The sequence below is a fragment of the Parasteatoda tepidariorum genome, chromosome X1 (assembly GCF_043381705.1).
Source record: "Parasteatoda tepidariorum isolate YZ-2023 chromosome X1, CAS_Ptep_4.0, whole genome shotgun sequence".
Lineage (NCBI taxonomy): Eukaryota > Metazoa > Arthropoda > Arachnida > Araneae > Theridiidae > Parasteatoda > Parasteatoda tepidariorum.
The window spans coordinates 13709307-13733724 of NC_092214.1; the positions used below are offsets into that span (position 1 = coordinate 13709307).

The window sequence follows — 24418 nt, forward strand, 5'->3', positions numbered from 1 at the left end:
ATTATTAAATTCTACATTAAATTACCTTCAATTTGATATATAAACTTTTGTATTTAAGTGAAAATTAATATATTCTACAAGCACACAAAGTTGAAAAACATGAAACTTTCAAAAAGTGTCCACACTTTTGGCATAAGTTCGAAATGAAGATAAAACAAAGAAAAATTATAGACATATGAAAAAGGGAGGGAAAATAATAAGTAAAAAAATATCAAACAGCAGTTTTTTTTTAAAAAAAAAAGGATGAAAAAACTGGAAAAAAAAGATATTATCTTTTCTTCATCGATTATATCCGCAAAAGAGAATGCTTTCTGATATTGTATCAATGTAGCCAAAGCGAAATATATTAATACAATAGTGTGAGGACACTCAAAAAAAATTTTTACAAAAATTGCAACAAATAAAATAGAACACAATAAGAAAAAATAAGTAAAAATAACATGTAAAAACAGAAAATAAAAGAAAAAACAGTATAAAACATAGACTATAAAGCGAGTAGCGAAATCAGATGTACTTACATGGATAGGAAATTTTTCAAGAATGATTTAAAAAATTTTCGCAACAAGATTGCCAAATTACAAAATATGAAAACAAAAGCGCAAATTTAGTGTAACTAGAGGGTTTTAGAGTGCCGTTCTTACTGCACTGCTGAAGTGATTTGTTATTCTGTGCATTGATTTGTTAGTTACCAAGGATGGGCCCGAAATGGATGTGCGCATGGTAATATTATACTGGATAATTTAAAAAAGTTGACTATAAACAGTTTTGGAAAATAGATGTTTATTTAAGAAAAAATATAAAATAAAAAGGAGAAACATAAATTGCCTGTTTTGCAAATAATTTTAGCCACGGATTTGCCCGAAATGGATTTGCACATGGAAAAATTAAAGAAAATTATTTTAGTAGATAGTTTTATTCGCGGATTGGCCCGAAATGAATTTGCACATGGAAAAATTATATAGATTAACAAAGGAAATGTTTAGTAAATATATCCACAAAAATATATGATTAATTCAATGATTTTATATAAAATTTTATTACTTTAGTTGGGTATCCATTGTTTTTCATCAAATTTTGCAAGAGTTTATCGATTTGTTTTTTGGATAAATAAATATTACTACATATTCTTTTAATTCTGTTCATTTCATTAAAAGTGGTATTTAAATAGATGCTCCTAGAAACATTAGAATTTCAAGTAATTAGTATATTAATATTAAAATAATTTTTTTTATCGTAGCAACAAAGCAGATATTTTCAACTTATATAATACCCAAATCCAAAAAATTGAAATTAATATTATCATTGTGATTACGAAGTAAGATTAATTCCTCAGGGTAAATGTCATTTAATAAAATAGTAAAATCTTGGAAATTAAAGATAATTATGTCATCAATGTATCTAAAAACAAATTTAATACTAAAAGTATATTTTTTTCATAATAATGCAAAAATATGTTAGCTAAGAGAGATGAATAATTAGATCCTTGTGGTATTCCATTAATTTGAAGAAAAATATCCTTTCCATTGTAAAGATGATTATTAAAAAGACAAAAATTAATCAGAATTTCCCAATAATCAAAATCGCAGCAAAGGATATTTTTAAAATCATAGTAATAATTCAAAAGGACATCTTTTTGTTTAGAAAGGGGAATGCTATTGAAAAGATCCCGGAAATCAAAAGTCGCAATAGAATTAATTTTATTATGTTTAATGAAAAATCTAAAATTGGTTGATTATTAGTGATAATCCAAGAGAAACCTTCTTTAGTAATATTGTTTATAATTTTATTTAAGTAAGAGAAAATGGTGCCAGGTTTTGTTAAAAAAGTATTAGATCCACATGTGATAGTTCCAAATTTTACAGGAATTTTATAAAATTTAGAACTGATAATTAAGTAAGGAAATTGTATATTGATAATTTTATTTTTTAATCTCTTTTGAAAAGCTAAAATTTTTTTAATGACAATATTATTATTGAAATTACTAAGTTTAAAATTCNACGATGGAATAATACAGTAATGATTATTTCTAAAATGATGGTATGGTAAACATCTTTCAAAAAAGAAAAAAAAAATTGTAAAATCTTATGAGGAAAAAAAAATTTTTTTTAAAAAATGGTGGGAAAATTCATTGGATTTCGCTCCGGTTTTTTGGTATTCCGGTTTTCTGATTTCCGGATAACGGGTTCTGTACTGTAATAATAAACACCCCATTTCCATTCTGTTAGCATATCTAAAGGTAAAGAGAATTTATTTGATATCTTTAAACAAAAACTATTGAGATCATTAAGAAATTATTTTAGAATTTTATTGATTGATATAAGGTAAATGGGTCTAAATTTTGTGCCTTTTATCATTAAAATCCTAAGTTCCAAGTTTTCTATAATATTTAAATTACCAGTAATAATATGTTTATGATGTTTATCAACAAAATCAAAATATTTATCCTCCTCTCAGTGACATTCATAATCGGATATATTAATACTCCCTAAATTTTTGCTTATATCATTATAGTTAAATATGGTTCTACCAAGAGATTTGTTATATTTAAAACTTTTAATAATGTTAAAATCTTTTAATGGAAATGAAGCTTTAAAATTTTCAAAAATGTTGTGAAATTTGATCTTATCGAAAATAGGATTTTGAAAGTTAATAACGAAATATAAATTACCTAAACTTTTCTTTTTATTAGGCAAAATTATGCTCATTTTAGCTTTTATAAGATCAAAACAAGAAATTTTGAAATGTAAATTAATAAAAGAAAAGTTAATAATAAGATCGTAGAACTTATATACATCATAATTCTTAAGGGAAAAGACAAAATCTTTAATTGATTTAATGTTATAATGTTTATTAAAGTCTTTTTCCATATTGGAAAGAAATTGTATATTTAATTTGTCAGTATTAAGAGAGTTTCTATTACTTCTTGAACCCCGTTTACCTCGATTTGTACGCTTATCTTTTTATATATATATATATGCACATATGTATATATATTGTGCATATATATATATATGTGCATATGTATACATGTATATATATGTATATATATATATATGTATACATACATAATATATGAATAGCATGAAAAGCTTAACTGGTGGTATATTAAATTTATAATATGTATGTATATATATATGTATGTATATATATGTATGTATGTATATGTATATATATATATGCATGTATATATATCTATATATATGTATATGTATGTATATATATATATATATATATGTAATGCATGTATACATACATAATATATGAATAGCGTGAAAAGCTTAACTGGTGGTATATTAAATTTAGCTTGTTTAAATTTAAGCCATTCTTACATTACTTATTTAAAAACAATTGTGTTAGTCAATTTTTAGTTTTTTCAATTTTGTTCAACTTTTTCCATTTTTTCTATTTTCTTCCACTGGTCTGGAAGAAATAGGTTTTTTCCTGAGAAAATGCAATTTTGGTAATGATGATTTTTATATATACTTCAAACTAAAGGTAAAAGTTTTTTGCTTGTATTGTATCTATGTGGTTAATGATTAACACTGTTAATTAGATTTTAACATTAGGGTAATCAGAATTATTTAAAACTAAAGAGTTTAAGCAACCCGATATTATAAAAGTCATTTTGTACTCCGTATACGTACATAAAACACTTAAGTAAATATGCGCATTAACTTTTAATTTTTGTGTTTTTAGTATTATTTCTCCACTAATATTTCTTATCATGTGCCATAAACATATAGAATGTATTTAATATTATTTTTTAAATTTTTGTTCTGGTCATTTTGTTCAGAAATTTCGTATGAATCATGAATCATAAGCTTATTTTTCTTAAAAATGTAATCCTTATTTATTATTTTTAGAAATATTAAGAAAATGAAGTTGCTTATCTTTATCCTCATTTGTTCTCCTTTGAATGTGGTGAGCCTAGATAATGGATTGGCTTTAACTCCACCAATGGGATGGCTTTCATGGTTACGATTTGTTTGTAACATTGACTGCAAAGAAGATCCTTTAAATTGCATAAGGTAATCTAGCAATCCAATATCAGATAAGTTATATGATTTGTTTCATCCAATTTATGTAGCTAATACCTGGAATCACATGATTTAATGTTAAGATTTTCACCCTTTTTTATTTTGAGTGCTCCCCAAAGATATGTTCTTATACTAAATTTTTACTTTGTGTTTTTTTGTATAGTTTCTTTAAAAAAAAAAGAGATAAAATTTGAGGTTTCTGATTATGACCGCCTCCTAATATGTCGTACTGTTTTTCATTTAAAAAATTGTTCCATGAATTTTTTAAATTTAATTTGTGTTTCTAACAAAGATTTACGAAGCAGTATTTGAATGAATTTTAATCTACAATTAAATTAGTTAAGAGGTAAATGAATGTGCTGCACCTAGATTACATAATTCAAAAATATATATCAATAATAAATTTTATAATTTTATTTGGTAATTAAATAGTAATTTAATTAAATGGCAATTTAAATGGTAAATTAATAGCTATTTATAACAATCGTTGCTGAATAATTTATTACTCATTAGCGAAAAGTTTGAAGTTTTAAATGTTTTACGACCATATGTTCCAGGAATATTTTTTAACAGTGTTTAATCTACTTTCCAAGAATACTTCTTAATACCAAATATCATAATTGAAAGGATTTTTTTAATAATGCACAGGGCTCCAAGAATTTGAAAAATGTTGGTAGTTATTAAAAATGTCTGGTAGCCCTTAAAATTATTTGCTCCTCCACTGTTTCCAGTTATTTTCCTCTTTGAAATTTTTTAGAATACAACCATGCATAAAATCAAATACTTAGAATGCTTAATACGAAACTAATGAAATATTTATTACAACTTGAAGTATTATAATTTTTTAAAAATAAATATCAAATTAATAAATATCTATTGAATGTTTAATAAACATCTATGTGTAATTTTGAAGTTTTTACATTTAAATCTGTATATTATTAAAAAATTTGATTACGCATGCCTACTTATGCTCTTTGCACCAGCTGGATTATAAGGCTTCAGGTCTCTCTTTCTAGGCACCCCTGTATTGAGCCAGTCTTTCTCCCATCCCTTTAATTTTGCTTTGCACAGATCTTTGTGCATATATCTTTGCCAAGCGAGTCTCAACCTTCCTTTTTTTGTGATTTCTATCGGGTGCCCAAAAAAGGGCAATTGATGTAAGCAGGGCTATCCCATTATAGACAAGGGATATATCCGTGATGGCTTAGAGGATAGAGCATTTGCCTTCCAATGGGTTGAAGCAACACCTCCTAGAAGTATGAAGGCCTCAGCACGGATCAATTTAGTAGTCCGATGTGAGGAAGTTAACTGCGCAGTTGATGAAAAATAAGAAAGATGTCTTTACGTTCGGGGTACTAGGCTGCGCAGTGGTTGAAAATACGACATATGTCATTACGTTTGGACTACTAAAGGATATTTATGGTAACCCGTGCAGAGGCCTACTCTTTTCTAAGAGGTGTTGGTTGAAGCGGATTCAAATCTGAGCGATTGCTGGTTAGTACGAATTCCATATCCGGCTTGCACCGACCACAGTGCTGATGTAAAATATCCTCAGTGGCAGATGGATCATGGGTTAAAGTCCCCTTGCGATCAGATTAACTGTGGGAGGTTTTCGGGGTTTTCCTCTCCATGTAATGCAAATGTGGGTTATTTCCATCAAAAAGTCTTCCAGGAAGGTAAATTTTCTCCCAATACTTGCTCCACCTTATTTTCTGCATTCGGTTCAAAATTACAAGGCTATGGAGTTTGAACATTAGTAGATGTAAACCCAAAAAGTTGGGTCAGCTGTTCAACGGCTGTTATGAAATAAAATAAAAAGGATATATCCAGTTCATCTTCTCTTCATAATTTCTTCATGAGTGGGTGATAATTTTGCCTTAATTAGTAGATCTTTATTTGAAATAGTGTTAGGCCAGAAAATTTTTAATATTATTCTTAAGTATTATTTCTAGAATGTTTCCTATTCTTCTATTTTGGATTCCAACAAGCTGCACCATCAGGGATGCTACGCCTGCGCCATTTGCGACAAACTGAGACAAAACGGCATAACTGCACCATTTTGCGACATTCAGCTCAGTTTCTGCCAAAGCTGCGCCATTCTGAGACAAAACGTCCAAAATTTGGCAAACCTGAATTCAGTTTCAAATATTAATCCGCATTGCCGTGAGTCATTGGAGATCATTTTGCCGTTCACGTCTCCAAGGGATGAAAGACTTCCACGAAAAAGCGGAAATCCGCTTTTTTCTCCCAATTTTTAAAATTTTCGACCATGTTCCAAAAACTAAAATTTTTAGGGAGTCCAATTAGAGAAACCCAAGCCGCCGGAACGATAGTCGGATTCCCGCGACTTCCGCTATAGAGTGGAAAGGAGTCTAAGTGTTTCGTTTCGACCACCGATATATGATTTTTTTTTTCGTTTGGCTGATTTTCGGAATTTTAAATATTAGGAATTGCGCTGGAATATGCTAAAATCGCGATTTTTAATCAGACGATTTTAATATCAATCATCGATTTTCGTATTTAACTTATTTAAAACTTATGTGTTGCGACTTTTTTTACGCTGTTTAAAAATCGTACTAGCAATTCCTATTCACTCAATTTAAAAATTCAATATCGCGATCTGTATTCCCGCGAGTTTAAAATCCAACGTCGCGATTCGTATTCACGCATTTTTAAATCCAATATTGCGATTCGTTATCACGCAGTTGTAATATCAGATCCCGTTTTTCGTATTTGTACGCTATTTAAAAATTACTCATTGCGATTCGTATTCACGTGATCTAAAAATTATTCATCGTGATTCTTATTTACGCAATTTAAAAATTCAATATCGCTATTTGTATTTTCGCGTTTTTAAAATCCAACAGCGCTATTCTTATTCACGTGATTTTAAAATTCAAAATCGTGATTCATATTCACGCGATTTTAAAATCCGAAATAGTGATTCATATTGACGCGATTTTAAAATCCAATATCGTGATTTGTGTTTTTTAAATCCAGCTGCGCGATTCATATTCACGTGATTCATATTCACGCGATTTTAAAATCCAATATCGTGATTTGTATTTTCGTGTTTTTAAAATCCAACAGCGTGATTCATATTCACATGATTTTATAATCCAAAATCGCGATTCATATTCACGCGATTTTAAAATCCAACCGCACGATTCATATTCACGTGATTTTAAAATCCGATATCGTGATTCATATTCACTTGATTTTAAAATCAAAAATCGCGATTCATGTTCACTCGATTTTAAAATCCAATATCGTGATTCATATTCACGCGATTTTGAAATCCAATATCGCGATTCATATTCACGCGATTTTAAAATCCAAAATCGCGATTCATATTCACGCTATTTTAAAATCCAATATCGTGATTCATATTCACACGATTTTGTAATTCAATATCGCGATTCATATTCACGCGATTTTAAAACCCAAAATCGCAATTCATATTCACGCAATTTTAAAATCCAGTTTCACGATTCTAGAAAGAAGTAGAATTAAGTTTTTTCTTGAATTAGTTACTGTAAAGATGTGATATATTTTTCTACAGTTGTTGCATTTAAACAATTACTAAGTGCATTCATAATCACATTTTATGATTGTATATTTAGCTATATAAATTAAAAGAACATAGTCAACTAACTAATCTTGTGAATGCAAGAAAGTACAATCTACTAGTCAATGCCAATTAACTAAAAAGTTTACTTTTATACTTAATAAAGGATGCAAGTCATTTTAGAAAGAAAATTATATTTATATGTGTCTTTTTAAATTGTTTATAATAGTTTTTAAATATTTCTGTTTTGATATAAAAATGTATATATGCTAATTTTTGGCTATTAAGTGCTCCCTAAAATTTTCTTGAAAAATTCCTACCTAAAATATTTCAAAATTTCACTGCACCTCCTGAATTCTATCAAAGAGTGTTTTTTTTGTGTTATTTGCATTTTCTTAAACTCTCATTATTTAATTACTGAATTTCTCTTTTAATTATTGAAATCTGTAGACCTTTCATTGTAACTGAATAGTTATATATTTTGAGATGAAATTTGAGCTCAAAATAAAATGGGTATTTTCCCTTTTGAATTACTGAAACTAAATAGATATTTCTTTTTAGAAAGTTAACACCATTATATTTTAAAAAATAAGAAAGTTAAAATTTACTTTGTAAAATTCTGGAACAGATACTATTCATTGGCATAAATGATAAATGCAATATATATGAAAACAACAGAGTCCATAAAACAATTTTGTGGACTCTTATAATCAATCATATGCAGGTTTTTTAAAATCCTAGCAATAGTGAATGTATGTATAATTGTAGTACTCCTAGTATGCTATTAATGGTTTTATGGATCCTGAAAATTATCTTTATATTGTTATCAAACTGATTAATAATCATTTTAGCTGAGATAAACTGAGTGAAAAAAATAATTTTAGCTGAGACAAACTGAGCCAAAAAGAGATTTTAACTGAGACGAAATGCAATTTCTGGTGAGACAATTTGATATTTTGCGAGTAGCATCCCTGCACCATGCAAAAGTTTGAAGCGAACAACAGCTTTTGAAACATTTTTTGAGATTTTTATATTTGAAGCTCTCTAAAATTTTTCAAAACTTCTGAAACAGGCTCTAACTTTTATGATTCTTTGGTTTATATCATCATTGTTGCCTCATTGTTTATTTATTAATGCCCCAAGGTATGTGAAAGAATCAATTTCTTCAAACTCTTCAGAATTTATTTTAATTTTATTATTAGATTTTGCATGCATTCTCGTGGTTTTTCTTTTATTCCTATTAATTTGAGGACCGATTTGATTTGCATATTTATAAAATTTTTTAGTTTTCTTTTCAAGATAGATGAATCTAGATGAAATGAAGACTGTCATCTGCGCAATCAAGATATTCTAGTGTGGTGTTAAAATTCCGTCTGATCCCACTTTTCTATTTTTGATAGTGTTCTTCCTAATCCAATCAATGGCAATTATGAGTAAATATCCAGGCAATACACATCCCTGTTTTACTTCTGTTTGAACATCAAAGGAGTCTGTGCGTATTCCATTTATCTCAATACGTGCTTTACTTCCATCTTAAAGGCTCTTAATAATATTAAAAGAATTTTCTGCAAGTTTGTAATTTTTCGATATTTTCCACAATTTGCTGATCGATTGAATCAAAAGCCTTACTGAATTCAATAAAATTTAGATATAAAGATGAATTCCTCTCCAAGCTTTGTTCATTTATATTTTTTAGTACAAACATTTGCTGTCTTTTGCGTTTCTTTGGCAAGTTCATCATAAAATTTTCTTCAGTCTTCTCTTGCCAATTTTTTAAAAATTTTTTTTGTTCAATTCTAAATATTTAACAATTTGTTTTGTCAATTAAAAACAATTCTAAATATTTAAAAATTTGTTCAGTTCTTAATAATTAATTCTAATTGTTCAATTCTAAATAATCCATCATTATTAGTAATTCTTCATTGTTGAGAAGTTCAAGTCTCTTAAGTTCAATTGAAAAATTCTTTCCATTTTTTACTAATTTTGATTTAGCGATATCAAAGTGGGTTCTCTTTTCACACATAATAGGATTCATAACTAGTGGGTGTTTTTTCACGCTAATTTATAAATTTAGAGGCAATTTCACTGAAGTTTCAAAGTTCATTTGTCTCAAAAACTTTTGAAGGGAACTTCAGAAATTACGAGCCTTGCACAAAAATTTTGCTATAGCTGTAGATAAAAACAGTGCATTTTTTAAAATACTAAACGCATCACAAAATTTTGAATCCCATATTTAAGTGATTTGTGTGGTTTTTCAGCAATTATTATTACATGGTTATTTGAAATCTTAATTATTGTTAATAAGATATTATCACAGCAGTTTAATTTCGCATTTGACTGTTAACTTTTTGACGCACATGTCTGATTTGTGCCGATTTTGTTGCGAATTCATATAGTTTTTTAACTAACATTTTTGACAGTTATACCAGTGGATTTCTAAGTAATTTTACTATATTATCCAGCAGCAGGCATGATGCAAAATTTTGGGTTCCCCAAGTTTTCAATAACTTTTGCCTTGCTCCTTCCGGCATGCCAGAAAAAACAAGAGCTTAAAAAATATATATATATTTTAACCCTCCTGGCTGCAGACCCGTAATAACTCGGGCATAATTTCTGCACGTAACGCGGCAAGCCCGGAATAACTCGGGTTGCCTGTCTGCCTCTCAAGCGGCGGGCCCGAGTCTTTGGCTAGTATTTTTTTTCCTTCCCCTACGACCGCCGACTGGGTACTAATTGAGAGGTGGAGATAGCTGTCATCATAAATCACTATAACAGAGGAGTTATGAGTTTATTTTAGAGTTCATTAGTAGTTAAATTGTACTGATAGCAAAAGTTTTTGGTGAAGAGGAAAAATTAATTTAATGTTTTATTTTATTTTATTTATTTATTTTAATTATTTTTCTTTTGCTAATACCAAATCAAACATTTTGTCATCATTGCTGTGTAATTTGTATTATTAATTTTTTTTAAATTGAAGTTTTTCTTGGTAAAATTGGAAAAGTGTGTGTGGGGGGGGGAGATATATTATCGCAAATTACTTTTAAATTTTTTATTAAATATTTGTTTATTTTGAATAAATTTTAAAATATTTCTATTAATAATGTTCTGCAGTTTCATTATAAGTACTGTAAATTAGATATTTTGATAATATGCATTAATTGAATTTTATTTTGTGAACTAATTGGAAGAGATTTTAACTTAGTTTAGATTTTGACTTATTATATTTCTTTCACATTATTTTAAGAATTTTCAAGCAAAGAAGGAAAGGAACAAAGAGAAAATAATAATAACAATAAATAAATAAATAAAGAGCGATTAATTAAAATTCTATTTTTTTTCCTTCATGTTTTAAGCATTTTCTTTGAATCATCGCATCTGAAATTTATACAGAAATAAAATTTTTTAAAAAAATTGAATGGAATACGAAAGACAGTTATTGAAATTTTTAAAAAATAACTTGCACATTCAAAAAATTTTTTGCAAAATAAAAAATCTTACAACTACAAAGAAACCAACGAGATTAAATATCTTTTTAAGTTTAATTTTAATTAAAAGTTTTAGGTTTATGTAAAAACCATATAATAATACTTTGAAGCAGTTTTTCCCAGCTAAACTCTGATTACTTCCTGTGACAATTTTAATATCAAGTGAAACTGTCAAATAATTTATTAATAATTTAAGTAAAATTCTTAAAACTAAATAAGATACTCGTTTTATTGCGTCATAATAAAGGAATTTAATGAATTGCAAATTAGCATGGATTTCGGATAGATCTTATTATTTAACTAGAAATTACTTAGTAGTTTTCTTCTTCCTCATAAAGTTATCTATTATATAATAAACTAATATTGTTTAAAAATGTATCCGAAACTAACTTCATTTAGCAGGTGCAAACACGTTCCGGGTGTTTCCCAGAATTAAGTTTTTTTTATTTTACTTGATTCTTCGGGATTTAAAAACTGGGAGCAATTTTCAGAGTTCCACAATTGAAAATTTAAATTTGCAAACTTTTTCTCAATCCTGTTAACAAGACGTTTACATAAATGTGATTTGTTTCACCGATTGGCAGAAATCCACTGGGCGAGTACAGTTCTTAAACACGGAAATATTTTTGGGATCTGTTCTTACCATCTGCTGAGATGATGTGTACAATTTAACTAACTTCATAACGAAAGAACTTACATTTAGATGGACTCAATTTAAGATTAGCCATTCTTAATTTCTCTAGCACCTTTCGGATGTTCTGTAGATTTTCTTCAAGTGTGCATTCTATAATCATATTGCTGCCACAGTCTTTGTCCAGTGGTGAACACAGTCTTTAAAGCATCATCAGGATCTATATCAACCTGCCTGTAACCATTTTTAAGGTTCTAAGTTGAGAACCATTTATTCCTGAATAAAATGTCATCAATCCTTGGAGGAGGGTAACTATCTTTCTTTGTAAAGTCATTTAGTTGAGTATAGTGGACACCAAATCATGTTGAGCCATCTTTTTTCTTGACTAGAACAATTGGAGAAGCCCAAGGACTCATTTAGTTCAATGATATCGTTTTGTTGCATATCATCTAGAAGTTTAGCCACCTTTTCCTGTTTAGTTACATTACGCTATTTTTATTTGTCTAATATCTTCCTGTGTTCTGGAAAAGATATCTTTAAATTCGGATTATATTTTACTACAACATTCTCTTGTCCATCATTTAACTCAGCACTTTGAAGTAGTTTGCAATCAATATTTCAAAACACTCAGTTAATGTTGTTTGATAGCTTCAGTTTAGATAGTTCACTGAAGTATAAGTTACCAACCTTTTATCACTAATATTAGCGATTCTCACAGCCATTACATTCTTGAATAGGTCTATTAGTGAAGAAGCCACCAGAACATATATGTGATATTTGCTTTAACATTTTCCATGAAACACTTTTCCTACATAAGAGTTTCATTTCTACCAGTAGCTGTATCATGCCACAGTATTACGACTTAGAAGAAATTGAACTAGAAAAAGAAATTTATTGGGATAATTTTTTATAATCTCTTATAAATTAATGTTTTTTATTGTTAGTTTGCTTAATTCTCCATCACCTACGCTTGATAAATTAAATTAATCAAACTTCTCACAAATTGAATGTTTAATTACTCGTAATTAAACTAATCACTTCTTAAGAATTCATGGGAAGCATTGGGAATTCTACATGAAAATTGTAAAGCAATGCTATAGTATACAAAGGTGAATCCAGGTTTTATTCTTTGGGCAAATGGTTTTTCTGATTCCGATATTTTTGATACAATGTTATTTAGATATTTGAGTTATCACTTTTTGACACATTCCATTTGTGAGGATTGCATGACAATTTTGATTCATTTGGTGACAGTGTTTTGAGTAGTTATTTATTATTTTTTGGCACCTCTCCCATAGTTTTTTAAATTTTCATAGATTTCAAATGATTTTTTAGTATTTCGATATTGATTTTTCAAGTTCCGATGTTTTTATATAATATTATTATGACGTTTGAGTTGTCACCATTTGATTTGTGACAATTGCATTACAATCTCAGTTTTTTTTCCTGATTTATAATTTTTTCAATGCTGCATTAAATCGTAATTACTCAAATATAGCAATTCAATATTCACATTGGTTTAAAATTAGTGTGTTTTAATAAAATTCTCTTAAAAATATGGCATTTTAAAAGTCGTGGAGAAATGTATAATGATTAAAAAACAAATGGAAAGACTATGTGAATTTACAATTTATCGATCGCAAATCGAGAGAAGTAAGAAGAAAATTATTCGATAATGTGAATTACAATTAATAACTCAATGCAAAAACGTGTCTTAATTTCGCTTAAAAATACAGAGCTTTTAAAAGTAGAGTAAAATTTATAAAAACAACAAGCAAAAAGCCATATGGATTCGAGATGGAATCAAAATCCTTTTTTTAAATTTTTGGTTCATTTATCTAAAGAATCTACATCTATTAGATTGAAAGTGAAATATTTAAAATCTAGAATTATCCAAACTGTCTATATAAGCAGTCTTTTTAATGTTGTATTTGTTTTAATTTATTTCCCAATTTTATAATAGTGAAAAATTGTACATGGATATGGCTGATGAGATGGTTGCAGAAGGGTTTAAAGATGCAGGATATGAATATGTCAATGTAGATGATTGCTGGATGGCTAAAGAAAGAGATAGTTCTGGTAAACTAGTTCCCAATTCTGAAAGATTTCCTAGTGGAATAAAAGCTTTAGCTGATTATGTAAGCTATTTTGCATTTACTGTTTAATTTTCAATGCATAGAATTCGTAGATACAGGTAGTTTATGTGTTCCGTACAATTAGCCAAGTGGTCAGCTTCTTCATTGCTAGAAAAGGAGATACCGTAATTTCGCAGAGAAACACCGCCCTGGTATACACACCGCGCCCTAAAAAATTAGCTGAAAAATAAAAAAATTTAGTCGTACACGCCGCTCCGGATTATACTATATCAAAGCAGGTATTGATTACAGACTTAAAACATGTTCTATATACGCATATATATATATAACTTAAATAGTTAAATAAGAAACCAATAAAAGAATATTAAATACACAAAAAAAATTAAGCAATCCTACTAAAATGGATTTCAATAACTTTCTAAGTAAATATTAAGCATTTTCTAATTTTAATTTGAAGTAACCATTAAAATGTGAATTAAATAATCAATGTAACGATAAGCATTAAAATTTTTAAAAATAAAACGATCTTACTTTTGAATCAGTTCAAACAAATTTTGTGCAAAGCAAAACTAAAATTTATTTATATATCACATATAATCATTTATCCAGATATCAAATATAATCACATCCAGCAGTTAAAAACCTTCCAAATCTGAGCTCTCAGTTTCGGAGAAAAATAAGTTTATAAGTTCATTGTTTATTTCAGGGTCATCCCCGTCACTAGCACTTTCATCACTTTCGGTTTCATTTCCCCCGGATAAAAGTTCGGCTTTCTTGAAACCGTTTATTACGGTTTGTTTTTTCACAGCTTTCCACGCTTGTGAAACCCATGCGGCGACCTCATCATAACTTGCCCGCCGCGTGTGTCTAGATTTAGTAAAAGAGTGGATGCCGCGCTCCATCCAGTTTTCCCACAGCCGCCTAACTTCTTGTTTGAAAACCCCATTCACAGTGAGGTCCAGAGGTTGCAGCACCTTTGTTAGGCCGCTGGGGATGGCAGCAAGTTCCGTGGACAATTGTTTTTTGCACATATCTTTGATAGAGTCCATTTTATGAGAGCGCAGCAAGTCGAGGATTAATAGTACGCGTGGCTGGAAAAAAGCACCTTTCCTCCTCCAATATACCAAATCCAGCCACTGCAGCATCATATCCTCGCACATCCACCCCTTCTCGTTGGCTCTAATTATCACGTCTTGAGGAAAATTACCTTTCGGTATTGTTTTCCTTTTGAAGATTAGCAACGGGGGAAGCTTCTCCCCCATTGCGGAACACCCAAGCCAAAGGTGAAGACCATTTTTTCATGGCCAGTGGTTACTATGGCCACGGACTTGGTTCCCGTTTCTTCCACAGTTCTGTTTGGAGGGCAGTCAAAGGAAAGCGGAACTTCATCCATATTAATCATTTGTCCGTGATTAAGTCCACGTTCCTCCATCTTTTTCGATACAAAAGTTAAAAAGGAAGCCTTTTTATCAACCCAATCAGTAGGCAATCGTTGACCTACTGTAGTGTTTTTCCTCACTGACAAGTTCTTCCTCTTCATGAATCGGAAGCACCAATTCGGGCCTCCTTTGAAATCTGGAATTCCCATCTGGGAAGCAATTAATTTCGCTTGCATGCGAATTCGAACAGTAGAGAGGGACAAACCTTTGGCCCTCTGCTCCTTTACCCATGCCGCCAGGTTATCCTCCAGCACTGGCCACCCAACAGTGCCATTGCGCCGAGCACGCTTAGTTTTGGGTAGAGTAGCCAAGACACCCTTTTCAGACTTCCACCTTCGGATGCACCGTTCATCTACATCAAATTCTCGAGCAGCAGCCCGATTTCCAATTTCTTCAGGTCTTTTAATAGCTGGAAGCTTAAATGCAGCTGTATAACTTTTCCTCTTAATGGGAGGCATTTGAAATATATAACTTAAAAACAAGTCATGTTGAAATTTAAATAAAACAAAATAACAAAAATATTAACGAGACAAAAATATTAACGAAAAAAAATATTAACAAAACAAAAATATTAACAAAACAAAAACGCAACAGAAGATCAGAATTGAAGATTAAACGATAAAAAAAATAAGCTGAGAAAGAAGATAATCGAACTCTTTAGGCAGAAATAAGAGCAATGAAAATAAAAATCCAAGAAAAAGCGCTCCCCTCCCAAGCATTTAAAACACGTTTCTATATTCCCCTCCCCCTACTTTCTCTTCTCAAATGAGACTTCAGAAAACAGCTCTTTTTTAGTTACTGACTCCGCCTAGGAGGGTGTAAAATTCACCCACATTGCTTCTTCCTCTCTTCACTGACCTTGAGTTGAAAGTTAGAAATTCTTCTTGAATTGTAAGAATATTCAAGGCCATCTCAAGCTCATTGGCACCATTCATCATCAAACATTCACATGTTTTTAACAAACAGCTGAAAAAAGGGGAGTGGATACTTACTGATGAGACCATGACAAGTGGAAGAGACATATTTCCTGCAGAAAAAAAAGCGGGGAGGGGAGCGTTTGTTTCACAGTGAATGTCATCACTGGTGCCACCCTGATTTTCTTTATTCATTCCTTTCTGGTTTATGCTTCTCCACGCCCATCCCCTGCACTCAATTGCTGTTCCTAAGGCAGAAGGGAAAGAAAAACTTTTGTTCTCTTGCAGATAGCGGTTTCCAGAAAGTGATTCTAAGAAGCATGCGGGAGGAGGAAATTCCAGGTGCGTTGACCATTCTTTGGAGTAACATTAAAGATGAAAAAATAAATAAAAAGCATAAGTAACAGGTGGAAAAAATGATGATGAAATTTCCAGTGGGGCTTCTAAAAGGCTAAATTTTCTAAAGTAATGCTATATAGGCCGCCCCGTTAGATATGCCTTTTTATTAAATTTTCAAGTTTTAAATCAATAACGCCGCGGCCTGTCTCCGCGAAATTACGGTATTATTATTTTATTAACATCAAATAAATAATGCAGTTCCCTATTTCTAGATTTGTACTTATTTACCTATTATATTTGTTTAAATAGTTTTCATTGTCAAAGTTTTGAATTTGCATGTCCTTCTAAGTGGAAAATTTTTTTCGGGAATATATTTCTCTTCCGAAGGTGTTCATTTTATCACTTTTCAGAATTTAAAATGAAATATTTACCTCAAATATATTTTTCGATTAAAGCTTGTATTTGCGACATGTTTATACCAAACCGAAATATAGCCTTATTTTAATTGAATGATCTTTGTTTTGATATAAAACCATTTATCATAAATTTAGTTGGTTTAATCAATTCATTAATGGTGCTCTTACAAACACTAACTGATAATCTCCAATGATAATAAGCTTATTATAGGATTTACAATTACCCTTTTATTAGTTGTTTTTTATTGGTCCCTTATACCACTAGAATTTTTCAAAGTCCATTAGCAGAGAAGTAAATATATTAATAAATTGAATATTTATTAAAAAAAACATCTTAATTCAAATAAGATTATGATTAGAAACAGTGATGTAAATTGTTGGCAGATTTTTGGTGTGTAGTATAGAAACATGCTTCACAAATGTTATAGTTCACTTTCTGGAATGTGTTCACTCTTTACAAAATTCACTGTTTTGATAAAAGAAAAAGGTTTCAAGCACATCAGGAATTAGTCCCAAAATTTAATTATTCATCCCATTACTGAATGATTGTTTATTAATTCTAAATGCTACACTTGATAATCTTTTTAAAGCACCTTTTAACATGTTTATTGTAAAAAGATATTTTCTGTAATCTATTATTTTTGACTGTCCGAAAAGTAAAATTTCACCAGGTAGAGAAATAGTGAGGACTATCATATTTTATTATCTTTTATACATAACTAATCTTGATGAGATACTTTAATTTCTAAGGTACATGCTAAAGGCTTAAAACTTGGAATCTATACTGACTGTGGCACTAAAACTTGTGCTGGTTATCCAGGAAGCTTCAACAATTATGAAATTGATGCTCAAACTTTTGCTGAATGGGGGATAGATATGTTGAAAGTTGATGGTTGTTATGCAAATCCTAAAGATATGGACGCTTGTAAGTTTTTCTTTGTATTTATTTATTGTATTTTCTTTGTATTCCTTTGTATTTAAAGCTGGAATGTTGATATTTCTTATACCACATTAAAATTGATAAGAGAAAAATATATCTCTAATAAACAGACTTAGATAAAATTGAAAAACTTTCTGCAAAAACAAAATCCCAATTAAAACACTTTTTACACACATTGATAAACTCTTGTAACTTGTTAAAACTTTTTTGTTGACTCATTTAGGGAATATATTGATTCATACCACAGGGATTAGTGTGGTGGGGAAAAAAAGAAGCTGAAAATAGGAATCAAAACATGTTATGTGCGAAAACACTTTTTAAATAAATGTAAAAAATACCTGAAAAAAATGTATTTTTGAAGTATTTATCCACAGAATCTTATCAATGTTTAATAAAAATATCGTTGTCAGATTTCATTTATTTATTTAAATTGTGTAGATATCAATCTCAATGTGTTATTATTAAATCACACAAATCCGTATTTCAATCATGATTGCATGCTTTTAAAATCATGTGAATACGAATTCTGGTGTATAATTTTTCATTCACCTGAACAACGAATCATATGGCTTTTAAATTGCATGAATACGAAACTCAATATTTGATATAAAGTCATAGAAACACAATGTGCAATCTTAAATCGCGTAAATAGAAATCGCAATGTATTTTATAAAATCATGATAATGTAATTTTAAATTGCGTTACATTCGCAAGAAAAAGTGGAAAAAGGATTCCTTTTTTTTTCTTCTCTGGAATTCAGACAAGACAAACTTTCTTTGTTGAGGCGAACTTTTTGTTTATATTTTGAGTAATATTAAAAATTTTTTTCGCACTGTTGATAAATTCTCCAGGAACATATAGAAACAGAACAAATTCTCCGAGATATTGCATGGGCCTATGAAACTCCATATTTGATGTAAAATCATAGAAACTGTATGTGCAATCTTAAATCACAATGTATTTTTTAAAATCACGTGAATGTAATTTTAAATTGCATTTGCATTCGCACAAAAAAGTGGAAAAATTATTCATCTTTTTTCTTTGGAATTCAAAAAAGACAAACTTTCTTTGACTAATTCAAACTTCGAATTTTTTGTTTATTTTTTAAGCAATATTAAAAAAAATTCCGCACTGTCGATAAATTCTCCAAGAACATATAGAGCAGAACAAATTCACCACAAGCACATAGAAACAGAACAAACTCTCCAAGATATTGCACGTTTCTGTTGATAAAATTATTTATAACTTTTTTCAGGAAAAGACTATAGAAGCAAATCTTGCTGTGAAAAAAATAAAAATATAGATATTTATATGAAAATTTGTTTGATATTTGTCAATCTTAGATTGATAATCTTAATAATTTTAGATTTATATGGAAAGTAACCCTTTTTGATTAGTATTCCAAGAAAAAAAAAATTTAAGTATTGCAATAATATTGCCTAACGTGCATTCTAAGAAAAGTTTCTTTACAATTTAAAAGGCAATTCTTTCTTTATGAGTTTTTTTCTTTTACCAGTTAAATTTTTATTTACTCTAACAGAAAATGTTTTATTTTAAATACTAAGATATTAATTTTATATGCAGTATATCCATCTATAACAAGTGCTCTGAATAATACTGGACGTCCTATCGTATTTTCTTGTAGCTGGCCTGCATATCAAGTTGATACGGGAATGGATGTAAGTTTCAGAAATTAGATTATTATAAAAATCAAATGATTAATGTATTTTTTTTATTTTATTCCTATTATACTCTAGTCAAAATGATTAAAAATATTATTTTAATAAAATTTAAAATTGGTTACTGTTAAAGCACTAAAAATGACTGGCTGTAAATGGAGTTACCTGGAGTTAAAATCATTAAAAAATCATCTCTCAAAAGTTTTGAATTTGAAAAAGGGTCCCAAAAAGTTCCGATTTTTTTTAAAAATAAAGTCAGGAGTTTTTTCTCTTTCCAAGCATTTCTCAGGGATGAGATTTTTCCGCTTTTTTCACTTTTGTATCTCGAATTTCAGCCTTTTATCGAAAACTCTGATTATCTAAAGGTTTTACTTATGTTTTTTTTATAAATATTCTATAATTTTTTACATTATAGAAATTATAAATATTCTGCTTTTTCAGGAAATTCAGCCATTGAAATACATTAATTATATTTCCAATTTTCAAAGATAAACAGAAAATTCAAACTACATAGTTGCCAACCCTTCCGCCTTTTTACTTGATTTAGCTATTTTCTCCACTTTTACGCGCAGAAGAGAAGATTTTCCTCATTTTTACCCGTCCGCCAGATAGCTCGTAGTTTCGTAATATTTTCGTAGCGTAAGACGCCGCTGCTTCAAACAAACCTTTTAAAAGTCCCAAGCCGGAATTTGCTACCATTTCGATTCTTATTCACGTACATAGCTTTTCGTATTTACGTGGCTTAAAAGTTGCACGTTGCGATTCTTATTCATACGATTTGAATATCGTACATTGCGATTCTTATTTACGGGATTTAAAAATTCAATGTTACAATTTGTATTTATGTGTTTTTAACCCTTTCGCACCGGACGGGACATGTGCTGTCCCAGTCCATGGGTGAAAGCCCTTATATAGCAAGACGGAAAAGAGAAAAACCTGGTACGTAAAACATTTCATTCTAGCATTTTTTTCAAAAAAATGAAATATCTGTAACTATCAAGATTTCTTTTATAATTCTGGCATATATATAAAACTGCTTCTTTTCCAAGATAAAGTAGATATTGTTGAAAAATTTAAAAAAAGAATAAGTAAACTCCTCCCCAAAACTAGCTACAACTGAAATGGTTTTACTACCAGCCTTTCCTCTTTTCCGTCTCGCTTTCACCCCTGCTGATTTTTCGCCGTATTGAAAGGGTTAAAAACCTATGCAGCAATTCGTATTCACGATTGTTTAAAATCGAATGTCGTGATTTGTTCATGCGGTTATAATATCAAACATAGATTTTCATATTTATACGTGATTTTAAAATAAGGCATTGGGCTTCGCATTCACGCGATCTAAAAATTATGCATCGTGATTCGTATTCACACGACCTAAAAATTATGCATCGTGATTCTTATTTACGCGATCTAAAAATTACGCTTCATGATTCGTATTTTCTCATTTTTAAGATCGAATTCATGTTCAGGTGATTTCAAAATCCATTATCGTGATTCATATTCAGGCGATTTTAAAATCCAAGATCGCTATTTGTATTCACATGATTTTAAAATCAATTATCATGATTTTTGTAAGAAGTAAGTTTTTCTTTAATTAGTTACTATAAATGTTACTGTTTTTCTATCGACAATTATTAGTATATGTAGGCATATTCAAAACTTATATTCTGTGCTTGCAAAGAAAAATGTGACTCAGGCAGGTAAAGAAAGAAAAATAGGATTTGTCAAAAGATGTTTGAAGATGGGCTAACGACTAAATTAATCACCAATCTGTTTCTCCTCATTCACAAGCTGCATTACAAGTAATTTGATCTTTTTAAAGGATTTTTGCTTGTTTTGTAACACCTGAAGCATTTGCAGCAAATTAAAAAAAAAAAAAAAAAAATAGCAAATCAAAGCAATCACTTGAAAAGTGATTCAATTTTTTTTTTTTGAAGAAGAGTTTATAAACTCAGCACCAAAATTTAAAAAATAATGCTGCTGTTATTTATGCTATAAAATGCAAAATTCTTATGAGATGAAAAATAATTATCTCAACAGCTGCTGATTATCATGTAGTTTTTCAAACTTAAATAGCAATTTTTGTATGTTAAGGAGTTACTATATGCTTCTACTTCACAGTTATTGACATGTTTCACGAGACTCTAGCTTAATTAGATTATAATATGAAAATAGTAATTCTAATTGTAAAAGATTCTTTTCTAAATAATTTAAAAAGGCATATTGCTGATATATTTGTTATAAATCACGTAACAGTATTTATTAAAGGAGAGGAAATGTTAATGTATGTTCTCAGTAGTTTTAATTTGCTAAACCAGGCATTTTCTCAAGTAATAATTGTCTCCCTTATGTTAACTGAAGAAAAATATAATTTCTAGCTTTATTTTTTCAATTGATAATTTTACTTTTTTCTAAATGTTAAGTATCAATGTATCATTCATGTATTAATAAATTAGTATACAATTTTATGTCAGCACATAGTTATTTATTATCCTAAATTGTCTGGAATTTATTATTAAATGATTGCACGCATGTAAAATTTACTTTCGTGGAAATTTACCCTTTTTGCCTATCTCATCCCTGGTTTCTAAAAGTTATAACTCAAATTCGAAACTTAAATGTCTTTTTAATATCATTAATACTGTTTAAATTTGAAAAAATTGCATGAAAATGGCTTAAAGAATAATTAATTGCAGAAAAAGATGATCAGGTAACTATGTTGATTTATGACGGTATTGTTGCCAACCGAGTGGTTAAAAGGGATACCTAATACCTTGAATTTGCAATTCACGCGATGTAGAAACATCAGGGTAGCCATCCACCTGGAAAACCTTGAATACCAGGAATTATCAGGGAATTTTTTTAATCTGGAAAAAACATGGAAAAGTCAGGAAAATTTAGATACAAACCTTGTGAAATTAGGGAATTTTTAGAGAAAAACTTAATTACTTTTCTTCGATTTTCTAAATTTTGCCATCCATTATACACCTCCTTTTTTAGACGGAAATTTATCACTTAACGAAATTACCAATTTAGCAATATTTTGGCATTAAAACTTGCCCCATTATTACTCTGTTAAACAGGAAAAGTGCACCCAGTGAAACACTTATTACCTCTTTAAGACTATGCAGATCAGAAAAGGCAAAGGATATTGTGGGGGTGTAAGAAGGGGTTAGGAAAAGTAAAATCCCATGCTTTGTGGGCATTTTTTTCTTTTGACAAAATTGTTCAAAATGATTTAGAATTTTTTTATTTTATTAAGTTCTCCAAAAATTTTTGGTCATAATTTTATAATTTCACACGCTTTTTCTGTAAGCTTTTGTACTCCCATTTAATAAAATTGTTGAATTATTTTTTCTTCGCCAAGCCAACCAATCACGCATCTTCTTACAATCGCTAACAGCAATGTTTGTAGACCAATCATTACAATTGTTGCATTGATGCTAATTTCTTTTAGAACATATTTTAATTGAAAAAAAAAGGTTCTTTTAAGCTCCAACTGTATGTTGATAACATTGAATTTTACAGTTTTGCTAAATATTTGATTTTGAATAAATATTTGATTTTCAATTCAAAATTAGAATTGTGTTGTCAATTACAATGTTGAGACTGAGTAATTGTTTTTTGCATTCTAGAAATGATATTTCCAAAACAGTGTCTCTTTTTCTCTAAAAAGCTCACAAAACACTAAGGAGAATGTAAGGGAAACATGTTAATGATGTAAGCGCATGGGATATAAAAATAAATTATTTTTGTGTTTATTAAGCAGAAAAAAAAACTTTGTTTATTTGTTCTACACTCTACAAATACTGTTTTCTAGTTGAAAAAACAATGAACTAATGGCATGTGGTTAGATTAGATTTTTTTAAATATTTTGATTTTAAATAAAGAAAAAGAATGAAATTTAAAGAATTTCACAAGAAATTTGATAATTTTTGCATTTACAACATTCATTTTTAAATACTTAATTTCTCTGTATAAAAAAAAATACGCTAATTCAAAGCAAACAACATTATTTAAACATTTGAATTTAGATATTGTTTTAAAGAAAATATGATCAATGAATTTTGCAAAAAGCACTGTTTGCATGAAATACAGTGAAATGGCTCTATATTCAAATGTAAATAAATAGTTAAATTTCAAAGCAGAATAGCAAAGACAGGTCAAGTAAAGATATTGAAGTATGATCGCATGGAATTATTTTCTTTAACTTAATAAAAATATGTTAAACAATCCTTGTCCAAGGTTTTTAGAGCTGCTCTATATTTGCCATTTGGTACATTTTGTGAAAAATCTACTAGAAGTAACACATTGAAAAAATTTTATTCAATAAACTATATATTTTACAAGCTAGACATATTATTTTCTCCACATCTATCTTAATTGTTTTAAAAATTAATGTTGTGTACCCGTATATTAAAATTTTGAAAAAGGAGAAACAAAATCTTGCTAAGTTGTTAAAATTAATCTAATCTAGCTATTTTTTCAAGATTATATGTTAAAAAATTACATTTTAAATTAAATACTTTAAAATATTCACCATTTTCTTAGAGGTTAAGTACGCTTCCTACACTTAGTGAGAATGACATAGTGATCTTGAAAATTTTAAGATTTTTACTTGGAAAAATCTGCTAAATTTGAAATCTTAATTCAGTGGCCCTCCTGAACATTGTTTTATAAACATCAACATTTGATAAGCTATGTGGGAATTACCGAAAAATGCTGATAACTATGGAAAAACGATTCAAAAATGGCGTGAAACTATAATAGAAAAGTTGTAAATCAAGCATGTCAAAAAGGCATAATTCAAAATTTGCTTGTCATAATAATATTGAAATTTAAAAAAAAAAACTATGTAGAAATAGGCGAAAAAT

At 29.2% G+C, this 24418-nt stretch overlaps 1 protein-coding gene across 1 annotated transcript in view; it reads left to right on the forward strand.

Annotated features, from left to right (window-relative positions):
• LOC107457045 (alpha-N-acetylgalactosaminidase) overlaps nucleotides 1–24418 on the forward strand; it is a gene marked incomplete at its 5' end in the record, with an annotated part of 66506 nt that overhangs the window by 13282 nt on the left and 28806 nt on the right. Inside the window, 4 exon segments of the mRNA XM_016075083.4 lie at nucleotides 3864–4028; nucleotides 13685–13859; nucleotides 17676–17850; nucleotides 19450–19544. Coding sequence (XP_015930569.1) covers nucleotides 3877–4028; nucleotides 13685–13859; nucleotides 17676–17850; nucleotides 19450–19544 — 597 coding nt within the window.